Below are 26566 nucleotides of genomic sequence, written 5' to 3' on the forward strand. Positions count from 1 at the left end.
AGCACTCCATCTACTAATCACAAGTGGAGAAACTATTTAAATAAAGGCTTTTGTCCTATATCTTGTCTTTTTTTTTTTTTTTGAGTCATTGCTCCTAGAATAATCACTTCTATGGTATAAATAGGTTGGGCTATGTAGATTGGGTAAGCTATTTCTTTAATATTCCTTATTTCTTACTTCCACTTTCAATCACTCTTCTGCCAGAATCCCTTAGTAAACCTCTTCAGCCTTGGAAGTTTCATGTAAAGGAATTGTGATCCCCACACATAAAGAAAATATTAGCACTAGAAGTTTGTGGCTGAGTAATTAGAGTACAATATCCGTGAAAGGCAACATTGTGTGTTGTTAGGTACCAGAATGAGAAAACACAAGGATATGGCTTCAAGTCCTGACTCTGATACATTAGGCTTGTAAACCTAGGTAGTTAAGCCCCCTGTACCTTCCTACAACTTTGTAATACTGTAAGCTACAAAGCCAGTTCCAATTTGTATTGGTAAAGGAAGCTTTCTTATCACCAGTTCATTATACCAAAGAAATTATAGGTCTTATTCTGAACTCGATATTTAGACAACATTCTGACATTTACCATGTTAAGTTACCTAAACCACCAGTGTATTCCCTGGGTATATGAACAAATAGGATTGTAATCCCTATATCCTCTAATCTTTCCAATTTCTCCCCACACGCCCTGACTTCTGTCCTAAGCTTATGATTAATTCCCAACAAGTGATCATCAAAGATTTTAGCCCCCTCCTACAGAATATGAAATGTTTTCCATACATAAGCATGATCCTGAAAGGGCTTTCTTTCTTTTTTAAGCATTTAACAGCTTAAAACTGCCCTAAGACTTTTAAGACAAGGGGAGATAGATGATGTAGTGGATAGAGTGACAAACCTGGAGTCAGGAAAACTCTTCTTCCTAAGTTCAAATCTGGCCTCAGATACTTTCTAGCTATGTGACACTGGGTACACGTGTTTGCCACAGTTTCCTCATCTATAAAATGAGCTGGAGAAGAAAACAGCAAACCACTTCAGTATATTTACCAAGAAAATCTCAAATGAAGAGTAAAATGAAGAGCCAGACATGACTGAAAGGCTTTTGAGACACCCTGTGTAGATTAAAGAGCATTTATTGAATTCAAAAAGCATAAAGTACAGCAAGAATATTCTCAAGCATTGGGCAGTTCCTAAGATCTCAGCTCTTTCCACCCTTTTCTTTTAGTATTCCCCTTCTCAGTATCCCACCCGCAAACACACACATTTTTTCAGGTATTTTTTTTAATTTTATAATTATACCTTTTTTTGACAATACAAAGACATGGGTAATTTTTTGCAACATTATCACTTGCACTGATTTCTGTTCTGATTTTTCCCTTCCTTCCCTCCATTCCTTCTCCTAGATGGCAGGCAGTCTCATACATGTTACATATGTTATAGTATATCCCAGATGCAATGTATGTGCACAGAACCGAATATCTTGCTGCACAGGAAGAATTGGATTCAGAAGGTAAAAATAACCTCCCAGAAGCATTTTGACAGGACTTAATTTTTAAGGTCTCAAGGGAGAATGGAGAATAAATTACATTAGTCACCTCATTCCCTTTCTTCCTTCATGTGCCTAGAGGAAGTGACTGCTCCTTAACTAACAAGTTAGATGACCTATCATCTCCTTTTGATTAGCAGATTATGGAGTGGTATATTTGCTATTCTTTGATGTAACCCTCCCCAAGTCTCTCTTTTAAAGTCCTACCAACATCATGGTTCTCATGCAGTCCTTGAGGACAAGATGGAGAGAGGAGGAGAAACAAAACTATCAGACAAAATCAGAGCAGGTTCCAGACCATTCCAAAAAGCCAATCATTGATAGATATATGTCAACTCAGATGACAAGGACTTGTTCTTAGTATTGCATAGCTCAGAATTTTTATAAACGGTCTATAGAAATGCAAAGAACTTGCCTGGTGAATTTTCAAATGACATAGCTGATACATTGGATAAGATCATAAAAATAAAAATAAAATGTTTAAGGAACCAGAACAATAACATTAACATAATACAACGGAATAGTGAACATTGGGATAGGGATAAATTTCAATTACTAACAACATTGGGGAATCGTGGCCAGATGACAATTCATCTAAAAGAAATACAGCGAAAAGAATATTAATAAAACATTTAAAAATATACAAAGGATAGTAAAAGAGACTCAGAAGAAATACACAATTTGTTATATTTTTAAAAGCTTCACGTGAAAGAAGATCACAGTTTCATATACAAGAAGCTGAGGTAGTCAGGGGAAGAAACTTGATGTTGTCTAATCAGATTAAGGCCCCTAGTGGAGGAGGGGAGGACTAAGTAAGATAATGAACAAATGAGCTCATCAGCTCATTTAATGATTTAATTAACATTTCTATTCTTACATTTCTCAAATCTGTTTGTCCTCAAACTCAACAGGTCTGAAACTGAACTTTTGCCTCTCTTTGTATTCCTAAGGCCTGGCACATAGTAAGCACTTAATAAATGTTTGCTAGAATAGCTGATAAATCCATTAGATTCAAACAGTAATAAAAGAATTTTTCCATGGCCTGGGCTCACTCATGGTTGCTGTATTCAAAGATTCTGTCCTATCATAAAGTAGCACATTTGAAAGCAACCTTAGCTCCCCCACTCTTTCAAAGTATAAGAAAATGTTAGGTCACACAAGTCATTGTTCCAATCCAAGCAACATTAAAAGTTAAGAGACGAATTTGTTATCTCTTGCTTTGCACTTACCATCCTTCATGACTGGCTTGCTCTGACCTCTTACCTCTGCTTCTTAATTTCCCTGGCTTCCATCAAAATTTAGATCAAATCCCATCTTCAGTCATAGGCCTTTCTGGGCCCCTCCTTCCCAACTATCAATCCTTTCTTCTTTCAAAATGCATAATCTATGACCTAGAACTTTATTGAGAGTCTCCCTCATTAGAATGTACTCTTCATGAGAACAGAGACACGTGCAGACAATAATTTCTTCAGGCTTGAGTTTTGTGAAATCGCAACATTTAAAATTCTGAACAGTTTATTAAGTTATTTGTCACTATGCTGAAATGGTTTATCACAGAACTGTAGAATTTCAAAGGCCCATTGATTCCTATTTAGTAGTTTGCTATTCATCTTTCATTCTCAAAGAGGAGCAAAGCTATCACAAGAATGATGTCTTCACTTGTACATGAAAGTAAGACAGAGCTGCACACAAGTCACCAGCCACACTCCCTCTCCTAAAGAGTCAAGATGACTGGCAAGGTCCCAACATTTAATGGATTATTAATTGTGTTACAAATACATTTCTCCTCAGTAACTACATATATATATATATATATAGTATGTTGGATGCATTATAAGTTTATTTCTACAGTCATTCAAAACCGCCAAACTCTTCCACAAAATGATTTTGGTTTTCTTGCAATAGTGACAGCAAATGCTAACAGCTTTTGACTAACTGCATTGTATTCTTATAACCTTCTCTTTTTTTTTTATTTAATTTTATAATTATAACTTTTTTTTGACAGTACATATGCATGGGTAATTTTTTACAACATTATCCCTTGCACTTACTTCTGTTCAGATTTTTTCCCTTCCTTCCCCAACCCCCTCCCCCAGATGGCAGGCAGTCTTATACATGTTAAATATATTACAATATATTCTAGATACAATATATGTGTGTAGAACCAAATTTCTTGTTGCACAGGAAGAATTGGATTCAGAAGGTAAAAATAACAGTTTACACTCAATTCCCAGTGTTCCTTTTCTGGATGTAGCTGATTCTGTCCATCATTGATCAATTGGAATTGGATTAGCTCTTCTATATGTTGAAGATATCCTCTGAATACATCCTCGTACAGTATCATTGTTGAAGTGTATAATGATCTTCTGGTTCTGCTCGTTTCACTTAACATCAGTTGATGTAAGTCTCTCCAAGCCTGTTGGTCATTTCTTATGGAACAATAATATTCCATAACATTCATATACCATAACTTACCCAACCATTCTCCAATTGATGGACATCCATTCATCTTCCAGCTTCTAGCCACTATGAAAAGGGCTGCCACAAACATTTTGGCACATACAGGTCCCTTTCCCTTCTTTAGTATTTCCTTGAGATATAAGCCCAGTAGTAGTATGGCTGGGTCAAAGGGTATGCACATTTTGATAACTTTTTGGGCATAATTCCAGATTGCTCTCCAGAATGGTTGGATTCTTTCACAACTCCACCAACAATGCATCAGTGTCCCAGTTTTCCCATAGCCCCTCCAACATTCATCGTTATTTGTTCCTGTCATCTTAGCCAATCTGACAGGTGTGTAATGATATCTTAGAGTTGTCTTAATTTGCATTTCTCTGATCAATAGTGATTTGGAACACTCTTTCACATGAGCGGAAATAGTTTTAATTTCATCATCTGAAAATTGTCTGTTCATATCCTTTGACCATTTATCAATTGGAGAATGGCTTGATTTCTTATAAATTAAAGTCAATATCAGAACCTTTAACTGTAAAAATGTTTTCCCAATTTGTTACTTCCCTTCTAATCTTGTTTGCATTAGTTTTGTTTGTGCAGAAACTTTTTAATTTGGTGTAATCAAAATGTTCTATTTTGTGATCAATAATGGTCTCTAGTTCTCCCTTGGACACAAACTCCTTCCTCCTCCACAAGTCTGAGAGGTAAACCATCCCATGTTCCTCCAATTTATTTATGATTTCGTTCTTTATGCCTAAATCTTGGACCCATTTTGATCTAATCTTAGTATGTGGTGTTAAATGTGAGTCCATGCCTAGTTTCTGCCATACTAATTTCCAGTTTTCCCAGCAGTTTTTGTCAAATAATGAATTCTTTTCCCAAAATTTGGGATCTTTGGGTTTGTCAAACACTAGATTGCTATTTTTATTCACTATCTTGCCCTGTGAACCTAACCTATGCCACTGATCAACTAGTCTATTTCTTAGCCAATACTAAATGGTTTTGGTGACTGTTGCTTTATAATACAGTTCTAGATCAGGTATAGCTAGACCACCTTCACTTAATTTTTGAATTTCTCGACCTTTTGTTGTTCCATATGAATTCTGTTGTTGTTTTTTCTAGGTCATTAAAATAGTTTCTTGGAAGTCTAATTGGTATAGCACTAAATAAATAGATTAGTTTAGGGAGTATTGTCATCTTAATTATATTCGCTCGGCCTATCCAAGAGCACTGAATGTCTTTCCAATTATTTAAATCTGACTTTATTTTTGTGGCAAGTGTTTTGTAATTTTGCTCATATAATTCCTGACTCTCCTTTGGTAGATATATTCCCAAATATTTTATACTATCAACCGTTATTTTGAATGGAATTTCTCTTTGTATCTCTTGCTGTTGGATTGTGTTGGTAATGTATAAAAATCCTGAGGATTTATGTGGATTTATTTTGTATCCTGCCACTTTGCTAAAATTCTGAATTATTTCTAACTTATAACCTTCTCAACCCATCATTCAAAACATGTACTGAAGAAAAGAATTTTACAGAGGGCAAATACCCATTTCCTGGTGTGGGAAAGGGTCAGAGGTCCACTGTCCAAATGAAGGGAGTAGTCATATAGAAGAAACAAGTCAACACTAATGGTGGGGAGGGGAAACAATTATGACATCTACAATGGATACATGTCATAGTCAGTGATGGTCAGTCCCAGGAAGAAAAGAAAATCTTTGAACACCAGATACAAATTTTCTTTTCCCCTATTTCTCCAGAAGGACAGGAGATCTGAAAAGAGCGAGAATGATGAGATACTGAACTACTATATATTCCCTCACTTCTAACAACCTTTAAAGGAAGACTAACAAATGCTGCTTTGTGGAAATAGACCCTAAGAAAAGCAAATATCTCCAAGCTTTCCACAAGGCCCTTGAGCATCCTTTTTATTCAGGCTTTAGCTAGAAGAAACCTCTCTACCTATTAGTAGTTACTCAAATGGCTCTGATCTAGATATTAAACCAGGATTAATAATAATAGTTAACTTCTGACCTCATCACTGGAATACCACTTGAACTCCATTATGAAATATTATCTCTTCTTTATACTCCTGACAGCAGCTGGTGAGAATCTCTGCGTTTCTTTCTTTCTTTTCTTTTCTTTTTTTTTCCAAAAAATGTCAGGGGGAAAGGAGGGAGAAGATTTGGTAAGAAAGATTATCTCTATTAGCTAACCAGAACGAAATACTGTTGAAGAAAGAGGACTTAAAAGATGTTAGTAATGATGATAGAGGGGGTGATGGAAGCAAGAAGTTATTGAACCCCATAACCTTTCCCTGAGATGAATCCCTTGCTTCAGTGCAAGCCATTACATATCTCAGGATCTTTCAGTTACCTGCTTCCAGGCTAGACCAAGTGCATTGTAGAGAACATCTGTCCAAGGATGCTTCCCCAAAAAAATTGTTGAACTTGCATCTTCCAAAAGGAAGTCTCCTTTCCATTCTTTCCTTCTTTAGGACAGAGAAATCTCCCAGAAGAAGGTGTTAGGCAAGATTGTGACTATTCTAAAATCTCCCCTTTCTCTGTTTCTTTGTCTCTATCTGTACACTGATTAGATGATCAGACCTTGGCTTCCTTGGAAAAGAATTATGAAGATACTATAATCCCTTATATGGTTTACTTGAAATCCAGGCCTCCATTCTGCATGGGAACTCTGATTCTGTCCCAATGGGTGATAACAGCAGCTCATTGCAACATACCGTGAGTGATAATGATGCATTTGCTCTAACAGTCTTATAAACTTTAAGATTAGGGAAGCATAGGTAAATCACTCTTAACTATAAAATGACAAAGGTGTTCTAGAACCATAAAGTACCTTCTAATCTAGCATGCTTCTATTTTTTAATATTACATTTTCAGTATTTAATGAGGAGGGCATAGGACTGAGAATGTAGAAAAGGAAGTATATATAGAGAGGAATTTCTATGAGACTATGGTGGAATATAATAAATCAGTTTATTGAAAGATAAAAGTCATTACCTATACCCTCTCAGGATCTTTCAAATACCTGCTTCCAGGCTAGATCAAATACATTGTAAAGAACTTCTGTCCAAAGATGCTTCCTAAAAAATTGTTGAACTTGCATCTTCCAAAGGGAAGTCTCCTTCCACTTTCTTTCTTCCTTGGGTTCAAATGGATTTCTGAAATACACGAGATTTTTCTTGTCACCTTCCCAAACTCCTCAGTGAGTTTCCAGAGGATTTCTGGGTTCTTTTGTCCCTGATTTTTCAGTAAATAGATGCTCAAGTCAATTAATTTCAGCACAGTCAATCCTCAACATTCATAGGGGTGACATTTCCTAGAAAATGGCACATATCAAAAACAGAATTGTTGATATATTGACTCTGGGAAATAGGATTAGGTTCCTATGACTATCAAAAACTGGAATCTTTCACAAGAGATTGCTGAAAATACTATTTTCGGCATATAAATCTTTATAACAAAACATTAATTCTGATAATAGGCACTTTTCCTAGCATAGTAGCCATGAAATAACCCATAAAATTCAGTACACAAAATAAAATTGATAACTAATAATTCCCTATAATTCTGAGAGATTTTGTGTTAACATATCAATAAAGTAACACATTGATTTTAGACTATTCACTTTTTATAATATATGAAACCTGCAATGCCACAAATAGTATACAGCAAGTAAAATTCTTAAAACTAAAGCATTTTTAACCTGATTTTTACCTTCTACTGTATCAGATTGCAGTGTGAAGACACTGTACTATATACTATTCCACGTAAACCTCCCTACCTCAGTCCTCTGCTGAAAACCAAGGAGGAGTTTACTGGGATATTAGTTACTGATATCAGAAGATGCAAAGACTAGCAAATTCTTGACATTATCTTAGAACCTAAAGAGCTTATATGATGCTTTGGGGGCATGATTGCAGCACTGAACTTGAGCTTTAAAGGCAAATAATGAAGTGCTTCACAATGGTAGATTGAACAGGACTAGTGAAAAACCTAGTAGGATACCAACCACCCCAGAAACTCGCAGTCATTGTATCTCTCAATTTTTTCTGCTGTGCATAGTTCCAAATGTATAAAGTTGACAAGTCAAAAGTCAAAATGAGGTTACTAATTAAAGCACTCAAATAGTCAAAGTCATGAAAGTTAGCCATGTAAATACTGAGGATTGATTGTACTTATTAAATCTCTATCATGTTTCTGGAATGACTCTAGATCAAAGGCAGAAGAAATAAGACACAATGTAAACTCTTAAAAGAATGAGTACAACAACTTTTAAACACCTTACAGATCTAGTCCAATCTCATCATTTAACATGCACTGAAACTGAGAGGCAAAACAATTTGCTCTTTGTAAGTTAGCCAGTTCCTTGATGGAAGAGATCTCTGCCAGCCCTCCCTCACTTAAATCCAATTCACTTGCATGTCATGATATCATCTCCTCATTGTCATGGTCCACTTGGAAAATGATGAACAATAGGTATCCCTATATAGACAAGTATTCTTTATAACTTCCTCTTCAAGCTGACCTTCTAGACAATGAGACCTTCAGCAGTGAAAAACTCATTATTTTTCTAGACGGCACTTTATTCTTTGGTCTCATTATAGGGAAGATAATGAGCAAATTGAGATGAATAACTATCTCCTTATTTCCTTCTCTTTTCATCTTATCATATTGCCTCTAAATATGCCCAAAAGCAATAGTATGAATTGGGAGAGACAATATATAACAGGTATAGATTCATAAAATATGTTTTCCACTCTTACTGCCATAACAGAAGAGAGCTTTAAATGACAGAAGTGATTATGTAACTGAGGAGTCCTGAATCATGTTCTGTATTGTGGGGTTTGGGGATGGATAGTTTGGTCATGACTTCTTATACTTCATCTCTGCCCTGACCCTTTCCTTCCCCGCTTCTCTTTGCTCCCTTTATCAAAGGTCTGAGATCAGGCTGGGAGTTCTTCAACCCAATGTAAAGGAAAAGAGACAACAGGTCCGGAATTGTTCAGTCAGCATCAGACATCCTCACTTCAATCTTGAAAACCTGGACAATAACTTGATGCTGATTAAGCTAAATAAACCTGCCAATCTCAACAAACATGTAGGCACTGTTGCCCTGGCTATCATTCCTTCTGAATCTAAAAGATGTTTCGTCCCTGGATGGATCTGGACACAAATGAATAATTGTGAGTGCCCACGAGGAACATTCTCAAATCACTTGGGTTACTAGGAATGTCTTAGAAATGTGTAGGAGCAAGTAGGGAGAAATGTCTAGAAGGGGTCCAATAAGAACTTGAAATGGCTGTGGTTATAGACTTTAACAATGAAAAGTCTAATAGAAAAAGTGCTTCACTTGTATTCAGAAATCCTATGTTCAAATCCTAGTTCTGACATTAGTTAGTTATGGTGGGAAACAAAATATAGACTTCACAGCTGATCAGTTTTATTCTTAGATTATCACTGAGTATCAATAATTGCATAGTATCAATTTACAATATGAGAAAAAACAAATTTTTCTTAATTTGGGTGTCTGAATTGAGCTTCTCTGAGTCTTTTATTATATGTAAGTATATATTTATGTGTGTCTAATTTCATATTTTATGTATATATGTGTATACATAATTATATTTTTTGTGTGTATATACATATATGTAGGTGCTGATATATCTTATGTGTGTCTATATACACCCACATGTGTGTGTTTGCAATGTAAATATAAATGTGTTTATTTACAAGGATATTCATTTAAAAACCAAACAATCAAAAACTTCACAGAGTATGGTAGACATTATCACAACTTTCTAAAGACTTCTTGATAGGAGATGCCTTTGTCCCATGATTAAAAGCATTAAAGTATCTTTGAGCTATCAACATCCTGGCAAACAGAGGTGACTGGTAAATAAGCTGGGCAAGTAATTTAACCTCTCTGTGACTCAAGTTTTCTTAAATGTAAAATAATACTTGGCCTAGCTTCATTTTACAGGGTGTTATAAGCAAAATTCTTTGTAAAACAAAAAGTGCTTTAAATTGGGGGAGGAGGAGAAAGAAGGAAGGAAGAAGCCATGAGGGGTGGTTGTTTTTTTTGTTGTTTTTTTTTAAGTGAATGAAAAAAGAAGGGGAAACAAGGAATCCTTATTCCCACTGCATTGGACCTATTCATATTTCTACCTTGGGTTTACTTAGACCCAAATAAGAGTCATAGTCATATTTAACCAAGACTTCACAATTGGAGCCCCTCTTTTTGCTGAGGTATCTTTGGAGGTAGACCCTAAGGTGCACCTTTGAGGAGCAGGAAGGGATTCCGGGATGTGCTGATAAATGTTTAATAAGCAGCTTCCACACATACATCACATATTTTTATGCTTAATTAGCATGTTCACATCACTTTCTAAAGTATAGATAATTTAAAAAATAATACCTTGATTTGTCACATTTGCCTATTTCTAATGTATAAATGCTAATATTGAAAATTTAATAATCAGTTTTCTACTTGGATTGGGATGATTCTAGTCCCCTTCTATCTAAGAGTTTTATTATTACAACTATTAATATGCTTAAGGAAAGGTAGGCTGTGAGGGAAATTCAAAGATGAATAAAATAGTTCCTGCCTTCAATAAGGCTTATAATCTAGAAAGGAGAATAGAAGCACATACAAGCCACTATAATATATAATAAAATAGTATGAGTTAGTCAGTAAATATTTATTAAGTGCTTACTCTCTGAGAGGCACTGGATTTAAGCCCTCAAGATATCAAAAAAATATATAGTTCAAGCCTTCAACTAGTTAATAAGGGAGACAACATGAAGATAAATATGTATGCATGTACAGATATGCATACATAAAATAAATAATGTAATCTATACAATGGAAAGTATTTCAGAAAGAGGACCTATGCAGTGGGGGCAATCAGAAATGGCCTCAACTACATAAACTGACTCTTTTTTTTAAATTTATTATGATTTTAATTTTTGGGACAAAAGAAGTATTTTTGAAACATAGTACAAATTTAAAAATTGTACTTGAAACTGCAAATCTATTATATACAACCTTTCAAATATATAATATAACCACATAAATTTTTCCCTTTTTTTCTCTCTATGCCATGCTCAGATGGCAACCATTAAAGAAGATAGATATTCATGTGTGTATATATATATATGTGTGTGTGTGTACATATATGTCTGTACATCTATCAATTCTTTTTCTGGATGCAAATAGTATCTTTCTTCAAATATCCTTTATAGTTAATTTGGGCATTTATAGTAAACAAAAATAAGTTATTTACTCAAAGTTGTTAATACTATTAATGTATGCAAAGTTCTCTTGGTTCTGCTCATTTTACTTCCCTTTTATTTCTTTTTTTAAAATTGAAGTTATTTTATTTTCAGAACATATGCAAGGATAATTTTTTCAACATTGACCCTTGGAAAATCTAATATTCCAATTTTCCCCCATTCTCCCCAGCCCCTCCCCTAGATGGCATGTAATCCAATATATGTTAAATATGGTAAAAAAAAAAAAATTACGTTAAATTCAATACAGGTATGCATACATATTATACAATCATCTTGCTGCACAAGAAAAATCAGATCAAAAAGTTTTAAAAAATGAGAAAGAAAACAAAATTCAAACAAACCATGACAAAAAAGAGTGAAAATGCTGTTATGATCCATCCTCAGTTCCTGCAGTCTTCTCTCTGGGTGTAGATGGCTCTCTTCATTACAAGATCATTGGAACTGGCTTCAATCATCTCAGTGGAAAAAGCCACATCCATCAGAATTGATCATTGTATAATCTTGTTGTCACATACAATGATCTCCTGGTTCTGCTTATTACTCCCCTATTTTTTCATGCAAATCTTTCCATATCTTTCTAAACTAATTGAGCTCATTTTTTATAGCACACTAGCATCCCATCACAATCATATACCACTTGTTCAGCCATTCCCAATTGATGAGCATTCCTGTAATTTCTAGTTCTTTGCCACCACAAAGAGAGCTCTAGTGTAAATAAATAAGAAAAAGAAGGCCAAGGAAATTGGGAGGTAGAGGTGGAAGGGAGAGCATTCCAAGCATAAAAGAAGGCTAGTAAGGAATACCGCTTGTCACATGTATATGCACAAGAATCAAATTTAATAAGACAGAAAAGATAGAAAGATAGCACTTTAAGTACCATACAGAGCATAAACTGAGCAAAAGATAACAATAAGATGCTAAAATATTAGATAGTGAGAGCTTTTCATTTAGATCAAGAAAGGCTTCATGGAGGAAGTAGCACTTCAAATAAACCTCAAAAATTGGGTAGAATTTCAGTAATTGGAAATGTTGGATGAGGGTAGATATGGAGGACAGTAAAGGCAACATCACCAATGGAGGAAATCACAGGCCATGCTCAAAAGCTGATAAGTGGTATAGTCTTTGGTCTAATAGAGGGGAGGGTATAATTTGGGTTCTATTGGTAAAAGTAATGCTAGGATTCGCTTTGTTTCTCCTCTTTCTTGTAGCAACTGACCCTGATGTCCTGAGCTGGGTGACCCATGACATTCTTCCTGATGAGGAATGCGCCAAAATGCTTCCAGAAAAAATGTCAGAAAATAAAATGTGTGTGGGATTGTACGATGATTTCATACATCCATGCCAGGTAGCTCATCCTTTCTCCTGTGATGGCCCCTAAAGAGAAAAAAAGACAAAAGGAACAGAGATGAGGGTGCTATATTTGGGGATGGCAAAATAACAAGTAAAGAAATATCCCCCATTAGTCCATCTTCTTGAATAGTGACTTCAGGGAATGAAGGATTAAACAAAGTATTTCCCCATCTCTGTTCTTGAACTGGATGAAGTCTGGAGACCTAAACTAGGGAGGGAGAGGTATTCAGACAATCAGACAATTTTTTCCTTTTTTTTTTTTTAATTGAAGTTATTTTATTTTCAGAACATATGCAAGGATAAATTTTTCAACATTGACCCTTGGAAAACCTTATATTCCAATTTTTCCCCACCCCCTCCCCTAGATGGCATGTAAATCCAATATAATCCAATTTCCTCTTCAAGTACATTTAGGCTTTGCTTTGTGTCTCTGATGAGGAATGGAGGATACATGTATAGAAAAATTGAAATGAGGATAAATTCTCAGACTCCCTGAGCTCTCCTGCTGGAAATCCTAAATATAGGATCATTAATTTCTAACGAACATGTAGGTAGCACAGTAGAATAGAGCACAAGGCTTAGAATCAGGAAGACTCATCTTCAGATTTCAAATTTGCCCTCAGACAATTACTGGGCAAGTCAGATAACCTTGTTTGCCTCAATTCTTCATCTGTAAAATGAGCTGGAGAAGGAAATGGCAAACCAATCCAGTATCTTTGCCAAGAAAACCACAAAAATAATTCTCACAAAGAGTCAAACATGACTGAATAACAAGTTCCAAGAAACCTTAGAGTTCATTTAATCTAATCCCCTCAAGAAGCGACTTGTCCACAGTCACCTAATGGAAGAGGCAGGATTTAAACTTGCCCCAGAGATAGTCATTGTACTTATCTGCTTATTTAATTGCACTTCTTTGCTTAACAAATTTCTTCCCCACCCTTTTACTAAGAATTAATCACTTTTCAAATTAGTTTTTTCAATTAGGAAGCATTTTTTTTTTCTTTCATGTGTTTCCATGTTGAAAAAAAAGGAAAATAAAACTCTTGTAATAAAAAAGCATAGTTCAGTTAAACAAATTCTTATATTGTCCAGGTGTAGAAATGTGTTTCATTCTGCATATTAGTCCATCACCTTTGCCAAAAGGTATATAATATAAATAAGGGTTGGTGTATGCATTGATCAGAGTTCTTAAGCTTTTGAAAATTGTTCATTGACTTCCTTTTTTTTTTCTCAATGGCAGGAAATCTCAGCTGTTCCAGCCATATGTGATGGACGGATACATGGGATTTTAACCATATCATATGGGTGTGTTCTGCAGGGAAGTGGTGGACTCTTTACCAAAATCTACAAATATAGACAATGGATCCAAAATGTCACTTCTTCCTTTTAACTTCACCTTCTGGCCTCCCATCTCTGTAGCTCTACTTTATTAATACTCTATGCAACAGAGCTGAAACAGAATACCAATAAAGAGCCATGCTAATACTGGGTCTCTTGAGTAAGAATTTTGGGTGATGACTTGCTAGTTCATAATATAGGCCCTAAGAAACATTGGAGAATCAAGGATTGATCCTCACTCCCCACCTATAGCCAAGGGTAGGGTACAGTCTTATATTAATAAGAATGTTTGAATACGTCTTACTTACCCACCCATTTATTCTTGTATTTATTCATCCATCCATTTGTTTATTTGGCAAACATTAAGTTTCTATCACATGCTGAGCACTATAAGGAGATACAAAATTTAGTCAAGACACTGCTCCTGCTATCATGGAGCCTATGATTGTCCAGATGACTGAAACTGCAAAACACATAACTTCAATATGCAATGTTGCAAAAGTGCATTAGAACAAAACAAAGTGCTGCATGAGGTCCTGAAAATCTATTTCCCTTAGACTAGGAATATTTCTAGATTATTGGGATCTCCATCTCTTCCTTTTAACACTGACATCTACTTAGAAACATGGAGGTGTCAGTTGTAAATCTAGGTTCTGAAAAAGAAAAGATTTAGAGAATATTCCCTTAAAAGGTGGTCCCCCTCTGGGGAAGTCACCCCTCCACATCCCTCCCAAAGGTTTCCCCAAATCTCTCTGCAATATCAAAGCTATTCTGGCTTCCAATCCTTATGACTTCTATTGCCTCATCAGGGCAGAATCTGTACAGCATCATAAAGTATATCCTCCTATTATCTCTTCTGGCCATACCAAGTTTCAGAGGGAGGAAAAGCAATACTTTTACCAATATTTTAGGTACAAGTAATAATAGAAACTTTTTTTTTTTTTTTTTTACTAATTTATCATTGTTGTAAATCCAAGCATTTTGAAGACAGGGATGGGGAAGAGGGGAGAAAGGGAGAGAGAGAGAAAGAACAAGGAGAAAGGGAGAGAGAGAGAAAGAACAAGGAGAAAGGGAGAGAGAAAGAACAAAGAAACACAAAGACATGGGGAGGGGGAGAAAGGAAAGTAGGGGAGGAGGAAGGAAAGAAAGGAAGGAGAAAAAGGGAGAGGGAGAGAGAGAAGAGAGAGGTGATACACTTTCTAAACAAAAATATGTTGAAACAATCATTCTAGGAATTAGGAATGAGGAAAATGTAACACTATATGATAAAATACTTAGGGTTTAACATTTTACTTCATCTCATAGAACTTCATTTGATAGTCACTTAGTTTTTCAGGAACAATCCTGCAGCATCATTCTTTTAAAATTGCTGTATTCCAAATTTGACTTCCTTTCAGAGGTTCTCCAATAACTGGTCACAGGTAACCTGAAATAATCAAAGAAACTTCTTCCTCCCTCTGATCCTTCAAAAAAGGAGAAAAGAGAGTTTTGCTTTTAGATCATAATTATCATTCCATCAGAGAGAAGAAGAAAGCAATGATCTTAAATAGACATGAAATAGTTCTTTTGTTCTCTATTATCAATCCATATTCTGGGGCCTTAGCTTTCATTCTTGATTTTTACACACTTTCCTAAAAGAAAGGATTTGGGTTAAGAGAAAGAAGGTTAAGTCTGGAAAAGATAGAGGTATTTATTAATGGTTTCAACTAAAGAGCTTTTTGAAATATTTCTCCATTGATGGGAGGACCTCTGTGTTTGTACAACTTAGAACAAATCCATCCTCCTTTGGAGCAAAAGCGGGGAGGAAAGGGTGTTTTTTCACCTTTCTGTTAGAAATGGCTATAAAGAATCTCTAACAAATGGATTCATAATCTTTTTTGTATAATCCCTACTAGTCTGATAAAGCCTGGAAATCCTTTTTCAGAATAAAGTTTCCAATGCATAAAGTAAAATACGTAGAATTACAAAGAAAAGAATTACATTGAAATACAATGTCAATTTTAAATTCAAAGGTCCCAGATCAAGAATCTCTCTAGAAACAATGTCACAGTGTGCACTGCCTTTGTGCTGATTCCTTCTCCACTCTTTTGCTTTTCTAGTTTTAACAATATTCTTTGAATGGCACAATAGATAGGACATTACACCTGCAGTCAGAAAAACTGGGTTCAGAAAGCTTACTTGTGACAGTAAGTCACTTAACATCCATAAGCCTCCATTTATTAGTCTCTAAATAAGCAGGTAGAATTTGAGGATCCTAAAGCTCATTTCACTTCTAACCCTATAATCCTATGATAGATTTGAGGATGACTATGAGTCTATACTTTGCATCAATAGTTCATTTCACAATGTTATATCTGTTATAGCATTTTTTTCTTACCTCCTATTTTGCTACGATAGTCTTTGTAAAGGTCTTTCTCCTGCTCATTATGGAGTCTCTAGGTAAATGTATCACTCATCTCCTGAGGACCATCTTCCAATGAGAAGTCTCTGAACTATTTGATTATCTATTCAGAGTTTCAGTTAACAGATTATTGACAAGTCCACTCTTACAATCTTTTAGGATAAGAAACATATGATATAGTTTTCATTCTACTACCACAAATTTCAAGAACTCCATTTCCTACTAACATACCAGAGTGGGACATTAGCAGAATTGTATTATTGTAAAATTTAGTGACAGGGTTTTTGTAATTATTTCTTCAGTCTTTTGTTACATATTTATGATGATGGGATTCATTTCCTTCAATTTTCTGTCTTTCTTTACCCTTTTCATATCACCTGGGTTTAAAATCATTTCCTTTGGCTTTGCAAAATAAATCCTTGCAGGATGCTCTTTGAAATTTTATGAGTAACTCCTGACATTTTTATGTAAATAGTATATAATCCAACTGATTTGGGGTGTTGACTATTTTTTCTTAGCAGTTGCTCAGATTCACCACTAGATGGTGGAGAAAATTAGTAATGTCCTCTGTGAAAAATGAAGGCTCTAACCTTATGCTCACAAAATATTAGATCTGGAAACTGGGATGTGCTGGAGCCAGTTTGAACCTACTTATTTTTAGTATCAGCCTTTACACCTCAGAAATTATCAAAGGAATACACATCAGGGCTTGATTTATTGTTCTGAGGATGACCTAGTCTTCAAAAAGTGATAGAAAGATGATGATAATGCAGAATAAACTTGAAAGTGCATGTTAAATCAGCTTTTTTCTTGAAGACCGAGTTGCTGAAGATCTAACAGCACATTTCTTAGAACAGTTGGAATGAACTCAAGAGCTGGCCTTCAAGTTTCTCATTTCAAAGATGAGCAAAGAAGTCAGGATTAGACTATTAAGTTTTAAAATTGCCAACTTAGGCCCTTTCCATTACATTTCTATATCTTTTTTTCCAGTAGCTTTTGACTTATTTGCCCTAGTCTCTTAGATCAGTGTTTGCAAGAAAGAAACAAAGAAATTATGTCCTTAATCATTCAACTATGTATTTATAAAACAAAATAATCTATAATTTGTTGCTAATGGAGAAAGACTCCCACTATCACTGATGGTCTGGTCCTAGAGCAAGGTTCTACCTCTTCTCACGCTTCCAAGAGAATTTTTATGAGTTATGAATAGTAATAGTTTCTATTCTAGTGATTTTTCCTCTGCAATATAAATCAAAGCTTCTTAAATTGTGTGTTGCAAGCCCATATAGGATTGTGTCATTAGATGGGGGGATCATGAAATTAAGATTTATTATCAGTAAATGTTTGACTTGTATAACTATTTAATATATATATATATCTGGGGTCACATAAAATTTTCTTGGATGAAAAGGGGTTGCAAGTGGAAAGTTTAAGAAGTCCTAATATAAACTACCAATGATTTTTGTTTTAATATTATTTTCAAGTGTAAATTGTTATCTCACCAAGATCATTTAAGCATATGATAGATCCTCAAAATCACTGATAAGCAATTAGCAACAATTACCTTTTACAAAGGGATATTTGTTGAGAAGAAAAATGGACAAAAATGTCACTCTAGATCTTCCTCCACCCCTCCCTAACAAATCAGGAGTCTCCACTACCACCTCGGTCCCTGGGCAGAGGGGTCTCAAACTTAAAGTAATGATTACAAAACATCAAGGAAGGGAAGCATAGACAATGGAAAAGTTTCTCCCTTATTTAGAGCCCCTCAGCTGAGACATTGCTAAATTGGATCTCACCGCTGCTCTGTGGAGCACATCTAGTGTGGAGTTTGATGTGGTTCTCTCATAGCTCTTTCACCCTTGAGAACAAAGGTGGGGAACATCTCACCCATGAGCCATATAAGGCCAGCAAAATCAGTTGGTTCAGCCCTGCCATGGCAACTGCAGGTGGTGATGAGCTGAAAGTTAGATACAACAAATTCCCACTGCTGGAGCTTTTAAGATGATAATGGTCTATGAATGATGTTACAAATCCAAATGGCCCTTTGCAAAGAAAAAAAAAAAAAAAAAGATTCCTCACCCCTGCTTTAGAAGCTGACAAGGTCTATTTCATCACCAACACTCATTCACAATAGAGCAAAAAGAACAAATAATAAAAAAAACAATGAAGCAGGAGGGCCACAAATTCACAGGTCATACAATAACCCTGTGAATTCATACATTTGAGGAGCAGACAGGATAAAAGGAGAAGAGAAGAAAATGGGATGGAGGGAAAGACAATAATCATAATTGTAAATATGAATGGGTTGTTTCACTTATCAAACAAGAGTGGATAACAGAATTATAAATAAGAATTCAATCATATACTGTTTGTTTACGAGAAGTACACTTGAAAGACTACTGTAATTAAAGGGATATAGCTGAATTTAAAATGCTTCAGATGAATTTTTTTAAACGAGGTAACAGAAATCAAGCAATCATGATCCCAGACAAAGCAAAAGCAAAAATAGAATTAATTAAATGAGATAATCAGGGAAACTTCATTTTCTTAAAGTGTACCATAAACAATGAAGTTAACATCAGAAAACTTTCCTCAACCAGCTCCATTTCTCAAATATAAAGTATAGACCCTGGTTAACATTTATAAAAATAAGAGACATTTCCCAACTGATAAATGATTCAAGGATATAAATAGGCAGTTTTCAGAAGAAGAAAGAAGTTAATTATAAAAATATGAAAAATTGCTCTAAATCATTATTGATTAGAGAAATGCAAACTAAAACAACTCTTGAGGTACCACCTCACACCTGTCAGAAATGACAAATGCTGGAGGGGTTGAAGGGAAAATCAACATTTATGAATTGCCTATTGAATAATGAACTGCTCCAAATATTTTGAAGAACAATTCAGAACTAGGCCAAAAGGGTCTAAAATTGTGAATATCCTTTGACTCAGGAATACTATTATTAGATCTGTACAGAATGTAAGCTCCTTAAGGACAAGGACTGTTTTTTGTCTGTTTTGTGACCTCTGAGTTTAACATGGTGCCTGGTATATAATAGATATTTAATAAGTATTTATTAATTAATTGATTTAACCTCTCTCTTGGAGTACTGTGATTGCCCACTTTTAGGTTCTCCTCTATCTAGTTCATCTCTCATGACTGCCAAAATAACCTTCCTTAGATTTCTGAATCAGTTATCACCTTGCTTAGAAATTTTCTCTATGATCTATAGAATAAAATGAAAATCCCTTTGCCTAACATTTAAGACTCTCTGAAACTTTTCTTCACTTTATGATAATCTGTATAGAATCAGAATGAATTCATGGGCTATTCATCCCACCTACCCTTCACTTAGAAAAAATAAAAAGAACAAAAGAATCCCTTGAAAACATTATCCTAAATAGCTTTCTATTTTTTCTTGACTATAGCAATATCTCTGGGAGAGCCTCAGAAAGGATTTCTTAAAAGCTTGAACCCCTGTCAGACTAATATATCGAACAAAATCTATGAAAAATATTTTAGTAAATATTTTTTTTAAAATGGAAACAATAAAGTGATTGCATCCCAAGCCTCCACTAATTAGTTATATAGTTTCACAAAAGTACTATACTTTCCACTCTTCGGCACTTTATGTGCAAGAGAGGATGAGAGCAGTGATGGAAATGGATTTTAAAAACCTATTTCAAATCCCACCTTCTCTATTGACACCCTGCATGATTTTAGGCATTTTATTTAAACTCATTAGACCTCAGTTGTTTTATCTGCAAAATGGGAGATTAAGCAACATTGACTTCCCCATTTATGTTCTGCTCAAAACAGTTATTCTCAAATAAACTGGCTGCTCACTCACTGTAAATCCCAATCTTAACCCCCTCTTCCAGTCCAACCTTCCCATTCTCTCTACTGCCCCCCATCACCCTATCCATATCCCACTGCATATGTATTGCTGAATTCAGGAGCCCCACAAAGACTCTTCCATCTTAGCAATGATTAATCAGTAGCTTAGCCCTCAGTCTCAGCTGTGATCCAAAGCCCAGTGTTCCCATTATATCAACATCTATTGATCAACCAAAGGCCTTGAGATAATAAGGCTGCTGGGAAAGGGAAGATAAATAGGGGCTGCATTTTGAATCTAGGAATCATTGCTGAGAAAGTAACCAAATTCTAGCCATCTTGCTTTTCCAACTTTCTCTTCTCCTGGAAGTTTTAGCTAAGCTTGGCCATTACCTTTTTTGGCCTCTGAAAAGACTTCAAACATCAGGGAGATAGCCTCTTCTGTTTGGGTCTCAGTAAGGGCTGTCCTATTTGGAAGCAAGGTAAGGAGCTTGACAACTTTAAAGAGTCTTTTCACAAATTCAGTTCTTTCCTGAGATAATTAATCTATTTGCTTGTTTGTTAATGTAGGGAAGGAATCACAAAATGATTCTAAAATGTTGCTTAATTCTAAATTAATTTGCAACTGACTATTGCAAAATATAGGACACATTTAAAGAATCAAGGGATCTATCTTCTTTATATTTAGTTCTGCTTGGTATTAAAATAAGTATTTGGTCCTTAAGCACATGAAGATGTAGACAATTTGCAAGCAGTCTAGGGATTGAAGAAGGAAGTATTTATTTAACACCTACTATGTGTCAGATATTGTGCTAAGTGCTTTACAAATATTAGCTCATTTGAACTCAGATAGGTAGGTGTTATTATTATCCCCATTTTAGAGTTAAAGAAATTGAAGCAGATAGAAATCAAGGGACTTAAGTCACTGATCTGAAGGAATTTACATTCCACTAAGTAGAATGCACAGATTCATGCAGCTAGAAAGTATTACATGTCTGAGACCAGATTTGAACTCAGGTACTCCTGACTTCAAAGTTGGTGCTTTACCCACTGCGCCACTTAGCAGTCCCCTTTTTTCTTTCCTTCCTTCTTTTTTCCTTTTTTTCTTTTCTTTTTTCCTTCCCTCGCTCCTTCTTGTTTTCCCTTCCTTTCTTTTTTCTTCCTTCCTTCTTTCTTTCCTTCTTTCCCTCCTTTCATTCCTTCCTTTCTTCCTTGCTTTCTTTCTTGCTTTTTGTCTTTTTGTCTTTCAGCCATTCTTTCCTTCTTTCTGTCATTCTGACTTTCTTTTCCCTAGGGCTTAACACAATGCCTGGTACATAGTAGACTTTTAATAATTGGCTGATTGGGTAATTGATTAAAATAGGAAATAAATGAGTAAAATGTAGAAATTAGACTAAATGACTTCTAAGCTTCCTTACAACTTCAATATGTGATTCTGTGATTTCCAAAGTTGATGTAACAAAAAGAAGTTGAGGTTTTTGTACCACAGCTCTCTTTTAATGTCCTGTTTCCCTAATTGTCCTGACACAGTTTCCCTAAATTATCCTGCCTCAGTTTCTCTAATTGTTCTTCCTCAGTTTCCCTAATTTTCTTGACTAATTTTCCCTAAATTGTCCTGCCTCAGTTTCCTTAAATTGTTCTGCCTCAGTTTCTTTAATTGGTCCTGCCTCAGTTTCCTTAATTGCTCTGCCTCAATCCCTTTAGTTGCAAACCCACCCTCCCTCCAGTTCATTAAGACTGGTATAACTCAGAGGTTATAAATTGTCGATGTTTAAACTCAGAAAGGGGGAATCCAGACATACTGTCTCTAGCCAGACACTTTCTTACACTTTCTTATTTCCCAGTTAGTAAGAATTTATGGTCCTACCCCCAACCTGTCAGAACTAAATTGATGGTTCCTGCTAAAGATTCCCGCTCACCAGAGTTTGGATTCTACCCCCCTGCCTTTGTTTACCTACTGTATATAAATATGTCATTAAGAACTCACATTCTCTGCTGGATGCTGGATTCTTGGAGAAGATAGTCTCATTCAGCCCTGGGACCAAGCCATGGATCCATTTGGTCCCAGTATATCTCTCTCTTTCAAATAAAATATTTAAAAACTCTCTAATCTCTATCTTGCCTCAGTTTCTCCAGTATTATAAGGTAACTCTCAGAGTTTGGAAAACAAATAAGAAAAAACTAAACATGAAGCTAGTCCTGTGACCACTAATAGGGTGATTTTCCAATGACAAAGAAATAAAGGAAGAAGCTTTCAGAGTGTTTGGGGGAAATATGTGCAAGAGGATCAAGTTGGGACCTAGGCAAAATTGTAAAGGGTACGGAAGTTCACCTTTGGTTTTCTCCCTACCCTGAGAATATCCAGTACATGGTGTATTTTCTCCGAGGTTGATGTGTCTAGTCTCTTCTCTATGGCACTGAAGACATATCTGCTTTTTCTAGATTTGGGGTCTATCTCTTTTTCCCTTTCTCTATCAGGTACCGCTCAGCTTTTAATAAACAGACCTTTGGAAAGAAACCAGTTCATAGAGAGGTGATAATGACAGACCCATTTCAGCAAAGAAATTAATCTCTAATGGTAGAATTTCAGCTCTGTGACAAAGAATTAAGTGAAAGAAATTAGGTATAGAGAGGATCTTCCCAGAACCACTTCATTCTAAATACTTGCTCAATCTGTCCAAAAGAATTTTTCTGCCCAGGAGTAATTTCAGAGAAAGCCTACACAGAGGAAGGAAAAGGAGTCTTGAGCCCTTGTTGCCTTAAACCAATTATCTGATGCTCTGGCATCCTGAGGCTGTGTCAGTCCTGTTGTCACAAGTTGTTGCTAAAGATAGAAACAGTGCTAGGTGGGCAATAAATTCACAGGCTTCAATCACTGTTTCCCTATAGTGTCTGGATGTCCTGTCCTCTCTGATGATGTCTGCCAAGATTCCTATCCCTGGTGTAATCACAAACAATATGTTTTGTTCCAGTTTTTTGGATGGAGGCAAAGATGTCTGCCAGGTAATCACTCCTATGTATCTCTATACCTTCCTCATAACAAGACTCTATTCCAGACAATTTTCAGATGAAAAAACTAAAACCATTTCTAGTCTTATGAGAAGGTGCTCTAAATCACTATTGATCAGACCACTCCAAGATACCACTACACACGTGTCAGATTGGCTAAGATGACGGAAAAGATAATGATGAATGTTGGAGGGGATGCGGGAAAACTGGGACACTGATACATTGAGGGGAAATTATGAACAGATCCAACTATTCTGAAGAGCAGTCTGGAATTATGCTGAAAAAGTTATTAAACTGTACATACCTCTGATCCAGCACTGTTTCCACTAGTCTATATCCCAAAAAGCTCTCAAAGAGGGGAAAGGGACCTGTATGTGCAATAATGTTTGTGGCAGCCCTTTTTGTAAGTAGCCAGAAACTGGAAAATGAATGGATGTCCATCAATTGGAGATTGGCTGAATAAATTGTGGTCTATGAATATTGTGGAATATTATTGTTCTGTAAGAAATGACCAACAGGATGATTTCAGAAAGGCCTGGAGAGACTGACATGAACTGATGCTGAGTGAAATGAGCAGGACCAGGAGATCACTGTACACAGCAACAGCAAGATTATATAATGATCAATTCTGATGGACTTGGGGTCTTTCTAACAATGAGGTGATTCGGGCCAATTCCAATGATCTTGTGATGAAGAGAACATCTACACCCAGAGAGAATTCTGTGGGAACTGAGTGTGGACCACAACATAGCATTCTCACTCTTTTTTTTGTTATTTGCTTGTATTGTATTTTCTTACTCATTTACTTTCTTTTTTTTTTTTTTATTTCTCTTGTGCAGCAAAAGAAGTATATAAATATGCTTATACATATTGTAACATGTTTAACATATATTGGATTGCTTGCTTATCTAGGGGAGGGGAGGGGGGAAAGGAGGGGGAAAACTGAAACACAAGGCTACGTAAGGTCAACGTCAAATTATCCAAGCATATGTTTTGACAATAAAAAGCTTTATTAAAAAAAATAATAAGACTGTTAACTTGGCAAGAAGATCAAAGATTAGGTTGTTCAATGATAAACCAGATGGTAAAAGAGCTAGCTGAAGAATACATAGACCCACGATCACTGGTCTGGATGAGTTGGCTCAGACTCTACGGGCAAATCACATATTAGCCTGGTAGCTTGCATTAGTCACCGTGTGAACCTGGCACAATAGGGCAAGAGCAGAGTTAAACTTAGTCTGAGGGTAGTATCTATATCTTCTACAAGGCAGTATCAGGCAACATGTATTTATTAAGCAACCACTGTGTGCCAGGCACTGAGGTTCCTGCCTTCAAGGAGTTTAATGAAAGAAACAACAGATAAACAACAATGGAGTAAAGAGAAGGTGATTTCAGAAGTGAGGCAGCTAGCTGGTACAATAGATACAGCATTGGGCCTAGAATTAAGAAGACTCACTTTGAAATTTAACCTCAGACACTGACAAGGTATATAATCCTGGACCTCAGTTTCCTCATCTTTAAAATAAGCTGGAGAAGAAAATGGCAAATCACTCCATTATCTTTGCCAAGAAAACCCCACAATGGGGTCCCAGAATCAGACATGACTGAAAAATGACTAAACAACAACAATAATCCCAGAGAAAAGTCACTAACAATGGGGAATCAGTATTGACTTCCTGCATAAAGTAGGATTTGAGTTGAATCTTGAAAGAAATGAAAGAAACCAGGAGGCCTTTGCCTTTGTAAGGGAGCAGAGCATTCCAGGCATGAAGGTTAGGCAGTACAGAGGGGTGGATGGAGACAGGAGATGGACCACTGCATTTGAGAAATAATTAGTCCAGTGTAGCTGAATTATAGGCATATAGAAGTAAGTAAAAAAAAAAAAAAAAAAAAAAAAAAAAAAAAAAAGATGAAAAAGCTTTTTTAAAAAAACCAGAACTTGAAGGACTTTAAATGGCAAACAGAAAAATGTCTATTTTTGTCCTAAGGATAATAGGGAGTCACTGGAACTTATTGAAGGGGATGGGGGTGAGTAGGAGGGATATAGTCATACTTGTACTTTATATCAAAGATTTAAAATTGCAGAGCTTTCTTTAGTATGGGAGTGGAAACAGCTCAGCCTCCTCTCTTTGTCTTCATCATGGCACTTGTGTTCCAGTGGTCAGACAAAAACCCTAATCAAAGGAGTTCTGACACTTTAGAAAAAGCTGATAATTTAGAACTCTTTTGCCTGCTTCAGCTATGTATTTCAAGAAGCTCTGGTCAGAAATTGGAATTAAATGACAAGCCTTTGATGAAATGTTCCAATCTGTTCAAATCACTTTTCTTACTCAAAAAGCTTGAATGATACCCCCTTACCTACAGGATAAAATATAAAATCCTCTTGTTGACATTTAAAGTCCTTCATAACCTTTTTACCATTCTAATTATCTTGCAATTTAGTAACCCTCATACACTCTCTGATTCAGTATACTGACCTACTTTGTGTTCCTCAGATACAACACTCCATTTCCTGACCCCAGGTCTAGAATAGAATGCTCTGTCTTCTTACTTTAGCCTTCTAATTTTCCTCAGTTGCTTTAAAATTCAGTTTAAAAACTTGTAGTGAATAGGAGGGATGGTAAGATAGATGAGTGTCTTTGTAAAAAAGAAAAAGTCACTCTCCTTCATATAGAACAGTGGGACTTTTCAGCTGGAAAGGATCTTTGAAATCATCTGTTCTAATCCTTTGATTTTATAGATGAGGAAAATAAGGCTCATGAAAATGCCTCATGCCATGAATATGCTTATTACCTGGCTGATGATGGACTAGAATCAGATCAGGGGATTGTGGTGGTGGGAAGGTTCATGTTAATGTGACCTTCATGTCCCTAGAATTCCCCAAAAGAACGTTAATCTTTTAAGAAACTATGATAGTCCCCGAGATCATCAGAAACTGGAGATATCAGGAAATAAATCTAATCACTACTTCTCCTCTTGATAGCAAGATTCTGGTACCCCTATGGTTTGCAATGGGGAACTCCAGGTATTATATCTTGGGGCAATGGCTGTGCCCTGAAGATTTACCCTACAATCTACGCCAAAGTTTGCAAGTACATAGACTGCATCCATAAGGTCACCAATGATAATTGAATTACCAGAGTTCCCTTTGCTCTGGGAGAACCCAACCCCTCCAGTCTTCTCCATCTATATTCTCATCTCTCCCCCATTTCAACTATTTATTTTTCCCTTAAAATTCCTACCAATTGTCACTAGCACAGGCCAAATGTACTTGATGAGTTTTGCTCCACCTGGAAAGTCTCTCTGAATTT

The 26566-nt window shown here is 35.9% G+C and overlaps 1 protein-coding gene across 1 annotated transcript; it reads left to right on the plus strand.

The window, feature by feature from the left end:
• The first annotated feature begins 5701 nt into the window (after positions 1–5701).
• Positions 5702–14152, plus strand: LOC141542965 (trypsin-like). Its single transcript, XM_074267707.1, has 5 exons — positions 5702–6106; positions 6598–6742; positions 8960–9207; positions 12526–12662; positions 13908–14152. Exons 1-5 carry the CDS (start codon positions 6067–6069, stop codon positions 14055–14057), a joined length of 720 nt encoding a protein of 239 aa, XP_074123808.1. The 5' UTR covers positions 5702–6066; the 3' UTR covers positions 14058–14152.
• Positions 14153–26566: the final 12414 nt, after the last annotated feature.

This window comes from Sminthopsis crassicaudata, chromosome 5 (genome assembly GCF_048593235.1).
Source record: "Sminthopsis crassicaudata isolate SCR6 chromosome 5, ASM4859323v1, whole genome shotgun sequence".
NCBI classification, from domain to species: domain Eukaryota; kingdom Metazoa; phylum Chordata; class Mammalia; order Dasyuromorphia; family Dasyuridae; genus Sminthopsis; species Sminthopsis crassicaudata.